The sequence below is a fragment of the Cryptomeria japonica genome, chromosome 8, assembly GCF_030272615.1.
Source record: "Cryptomeria japonica chromosome 8, Sugi_1.0, whole genome shotgun sequence".
In the NCBI taxonomy this organism is placed as follows: Eukaryota; Viridiplantae; Streptophyta; class Pinopsida; order Cupressales; family Cupressaceae; genus Cryptomeria; species Cryptomeria japonica.
In genome coordinates, this window is record NC_081412.1 from 5,588,581 (window position 1) to 5,593,209 (window position 4,629).

General features: G+C 35.9%; 1 protein-coding gene across 1 annotated transcript; it reads right to left on the minus strand.

Annotated features, from left to right (window-relative positions):
* Positions 1-1,911: 1,911 nt before the first annotated feature.
* Positions 1,912-2,873, minus strand: LOC131857347 (uncharacterized). Its single transcript, XM_059209776.1, has 2 exons — positions 2,762-2,873; positions 1,912-2,405 (listed from the first exon to the last, which is right to left on the minus strand). The coding sequence occupies exons 1-2, from the start codon at positions 2,871-2,873 to the stop codon at positions 1,912-1,914; spliced, it is 606 nt and encodes a 201-aa protein (XP_059065759.1).
* Between the last annotated feature and the right edge of the window lie 1,756 nt (positions 2,874-4,629).

Genomic DNA, 4,629 nt, shown 5'->3' on the forward strand with positions numbered 1-4,629 from the left:
ATGAAGCCTTCCCTGTTGCAGAGGAAATGGTAATTGAACCAAATATTGAGTAGACCTCCACTCATTTTTAAAGTGGAGCGATATCTTCTAAAAGGAAAGGGAAAGAAATAGAAACTATTGATAGAGAGGAAGAAACCATAGAGTAGCCTCAAGTAGAGCAGGTTTCTCCTACAGCTAAAAGGCACAAGGTAAAAGAAAATTCTCCTACAGCCACTTCAAAAATGTATTTGAGAAGGAGTCGATAGGGTAAACAGAAAACTCAAGCAGTAGGGGATGTGATTGAAGTCATTTTTGTGGAAACATCAGAATAAGGGCATGGAAGTCAAACAAAGATTCAACCACAAGAAGAACATGGAGCCGACAGACTATCAAATTTGGCACATGTAGTAGAACAGTTTAGAGAACCAGTTGAAGAAATCTCATGCCCTCAAGTAACAACTCATAGGTCCCCTTCATCTCTCACTAGTTTATCTATTACACTTACATTTTATAGATAGTGGGAGATAGAAAGGGCTAGGTTACAAGAGTTATTGATAAACAAAAGAAAGAGATTGAAAAGAGGGATAATCAGATTGTGGAATTACAAACTAAAGTAGACACAGTTGCCAATATGGTTCCTGAATTGATGCAATGCAAGGCTCCTCCAAGGGTTTACACTTTATATTTAAAAGAGCAGTATTTATGTTTCAAGCTAAACCTCTTTGTTAGGGATCTTAGTCCTTCTCTACATACCCCATGGGAATTTTTTAATGTTTATCAAAACTCTCCTACAACTATTAGGAATTTGTTATGTGAATTTTATTTGCATAATTATCGTGTAACTTCTGACAACGAATGGAATCCCTTACTATACATTGGTTACATTCAATTAAAAGCGTAAATGTCATGGATACAAAATGAAATCAGTATGGGGACTCAGGCTAAAATAAATTTGGAATTTGATTGTCCATTTCCAGTCAAAGATGAAGCCAAAAATCCATGGCTTATTTATTATGATTGGCAGAAATGGTTAACAAGACCTAATGTCAGGAGCTAGGTTTTATCGATGAGAGAGGAAACATTCTAGGAATATGAACATTTGGTTGGAAATGAAAATACAATTGCAGTTGAATGTTTGGTTCAGCACTGGAATAATCTCCCAAAAGACCTAAAGCAGGGTGAACCCCATTCACTACCTAATTATCATGCAGCCACACAAAGAGCTCCCAAGTACATCCACTTCGGTAGGGCAAAGAGAAATAACTTGCTACCCTTGATATTTCAACCACCTATCCTTATGTGGCCATTAATGCACTAATACATTTGGGGTCAAATTCCGACGGAGGTTTCTAACAGACAAGGAGCATTGTGTGAAAATTTGATTTATTTTTTTTTAAAATGCCCGTGTTTGTCAGAATTCCGATGACCTCGGGCATTTTATTAAAAAAAAAAAAAAAAAAAACGCATTTTCATTTTGAAAGCAAGCGGCGACCATCTTGCCTCCCTGCCCCCACCCCCTCACTGGAGCGATCTCTGCACAAGCAAGGTAAGGTTTTTTTTGCAATCAAAGGAACTCTTTGTTTTTCAATGAAGGGCAACTAATTTTTTTTTGCAATCAAGGGTAACTGGTTTTTTTTTGCAAATTAATCCATTTTGTGCATATCCTGCGATCTTAAAATTCCATGAAATGACATCTCTTTGAGGTATTCTGTCATATAGTTCACATGCCGTGTATATGCTACCCCATTTTGTTACTTTTGTTATTGGAGAATTTGCAACTAATTTCTGACAAAAAACCCCTTTCGATTATGCTTTGATGGATGTCCATACCTTGTTCCAAAGCTCCTATTTTGGTACATGCAGGGAGGATGCTGGCAAACGTTGTACAAGATACATATATATATGTTCTTAATCAAACAAAGAGTTGATAAGCTAAAGCATGGCATAGATAAGCATGGTGATAACAGTGCCACAAATGGAGAGTGTGAGGTTTATGAGAATTGATGGAGGGCAATTAGATAATTGCCTTCGTGATGATGTGGGCCCTTCAACAATTACCTCCTTTATTGCCCCCTCCTCCATCGAATCATCACCAGCAGAAGCAGCAATATAATGCTCCATTCCATCTAATAATAAATCTAAACCCAAATCTTTGGCCACATTGTCAAGCCCATCTGAAACTACATTGAAATTGTCAAATTGGCCATTGTCGAGTCCATCAGATAAAACATTAATGTGCACTTTCATTCCATGTTGACAGTCTTCTACATTTCCACTGGTAAAATATCTATCACCCATTTCAATGAGTGGGACTGCATCAAGCCCTCCATCATATAGCTTGATTGGATTGCTCACATCACAATTCTCAAACTCTTCTCGGCTCTTCAACTCCAATACGCTTTGTTGAGAGGAAGCATAAGCAAACCCTGTCAAATGTCAAAATGTAGTTGTTTTCCATCATTTTTCTGGGCACAAAGGACAAACTTTATCTAACCTAAAATTTTCATTAGAAGAAAGATCTATTCTTTAAGTTCTCCACAAACCCAATTTTGACTACCATAAGTTGATTAAAAGAGCTACTCAAAAGAGATTGATAAGATCTAAAAGCAGGCAATCACCATGGCATAGGGCAAGGTGAAAGATCCAATCTAATATCTGCATATGGGATTTAAATAGATATGAAAGAACCAATAGCATCCATACATATATAACCTATAAACCCTAATCAAAGGGCTTACTAAAATTTCTAAACAAATTTATAACAAGGGAAGGGCAATATTACAGAGATTATCTCCAACATGGAAGATCTTGTGGGAAGCCCATCCTTTGAAATCTGAGGCAGGATCCCATCCTCTGTCATCCCCCACCACATGTTGTTCTACTGAACACCCCATCATATTCATGAAAGTGAATCCCATCACCATGAAGATCAAGAAAAAAGTAGATGCACTTGGAGCCATCATTCAGATAAACATGACTGTATTTCATGAGGATTTGAACTCAATAATATGTTAGATTCTCCCAAGGATGGATGGACTATACACTTGAAAGGTAGATGATTAAGAATGATGACAAGGTGAATTTTCCTTATAATGATAGGGTTGATTTTCCTAAGAACAAGTAGATTCATGTAAACTAGAGGATACAAATTTGGACAAAATAATGGAAGGAGACTACAACTAGATAGATTCACCTAAATGGGAGTGTAGTCATCTAAGGATAGGAAAAATTCACCATTTGTGTAAGAAAGATGGATAAGATAAATGATTTATGTGAAATAGATTCACCTAAGAGAAAGTAGATTCACATAAGGATAGGTGGATTTTCCTAAAGATGAAGGGATAAGACTTAACAAAAAGAGGACTTAGGATGATGACAAGGAGGATTCATTTAAGGATATGGCATATTCACCTAAGGGATAGTGTATTCTCCCAAGAATATGGAAAAATTATTAATTGGTGGAATGACATACTAGATCAAGGAATGATACAAGGCTAGATTCACCTAAATATAGGGTAAATTCAGCTAAAAGGGTACCCATGAGATTGTGGTACTAAGTACCTATCCATGGATGGTGTATTTGGATACAAGTATGATGAAACCATGCTTGTCTATGATGAAACAAAGTTCAGATCTCTATTATAGGTCCAACATAATCTCTATTATTTGAGACACCATTTTATTAGCATATCCAATTAGGGTAATTTATGGGTTTAATTATGGATCATGTTGTCTATTTCCTTGCACTATTGAACTTATTTTGATGTATTGTGATTATTGTAATTTTGAAGTTATAAATAAATTATGTTTGTACATTAGAAAGGGTAACTCCAATTGATGTTTGGGCAGTTTATTTGAAAACTTATGGTGATTATTGTCGTATGTTATGTAATGGAGTTATTTTTACACTAAGTAATTAACTAGAAAAATGAATTTGTATTGTTGTACAAGTATGATGAAACCATTCTTGTGTGTTTACATGTTTGTGCATCCTATTGAGAACCAACCTCACTGTTGAGGAACTCAATAAATGTGGTGTTAAGTAGAAGAATGGAAAACTCAAGAAGCTATGGTGACATATTGTGGCATTAGTAGGGATTATCTCTATTGACCACACCTTTAAAAGATAGTATTCCCTAGTTCTCCTCATAGAATGGACCATTGGATGGCTCATAGTGGTATCCTATCCTACATTTATCTTGATGGCATTGCCGATAGTTGGTATGTGGTTCTTGGTACGGGTCTCATCTTACCCTATTATCTTATTTATATCTTTGTTCCAACATGTGGAGATTTATTTTTGTCATGCTATGATGATTTTCATGTTTGCATGTGTTTTGACATTATGCAAATAGATATGATGTCACACCATACTTATGTTTTGATATAGTGTAGGTGATGGTTACATGTAGTTGATGGTAGCGATTTGGGTTCAAAGACACAATTCCACACACACACACAAATATTTGAAGATGCATTTTATATTATTCCTTCTTAGTGGCAATTAGTGTTGGAAGATTTGCACACATTTAGAGAGGAACTCATGTTAGATACAATAGGTTGTGTTTGATAACATATGAATGTGCCTGATGATGTATACATATAGCTTTGGTGTGTGACATGCATGCACATTTTTCCATAAGACACATG

What these genes read in the sequence shown, in the direction of transcription:
- LOC131857347 (XM_059209776.1), bottom strand. Translation starts at nt 2,873, where the DNA reads ATGGGGTGTTCAGTAGAACAACATGTGGTGGGGGATGACAGAGGATGG. An exon ending in CCATGTTGGAGATAATCTCT is followed by an intron (nt 2,406 to 2,761) that starts GTAATATTGCCC and finishes GACATTTGACAG; the next exon opens with GGTTTGCTTATGCTTCCTCT.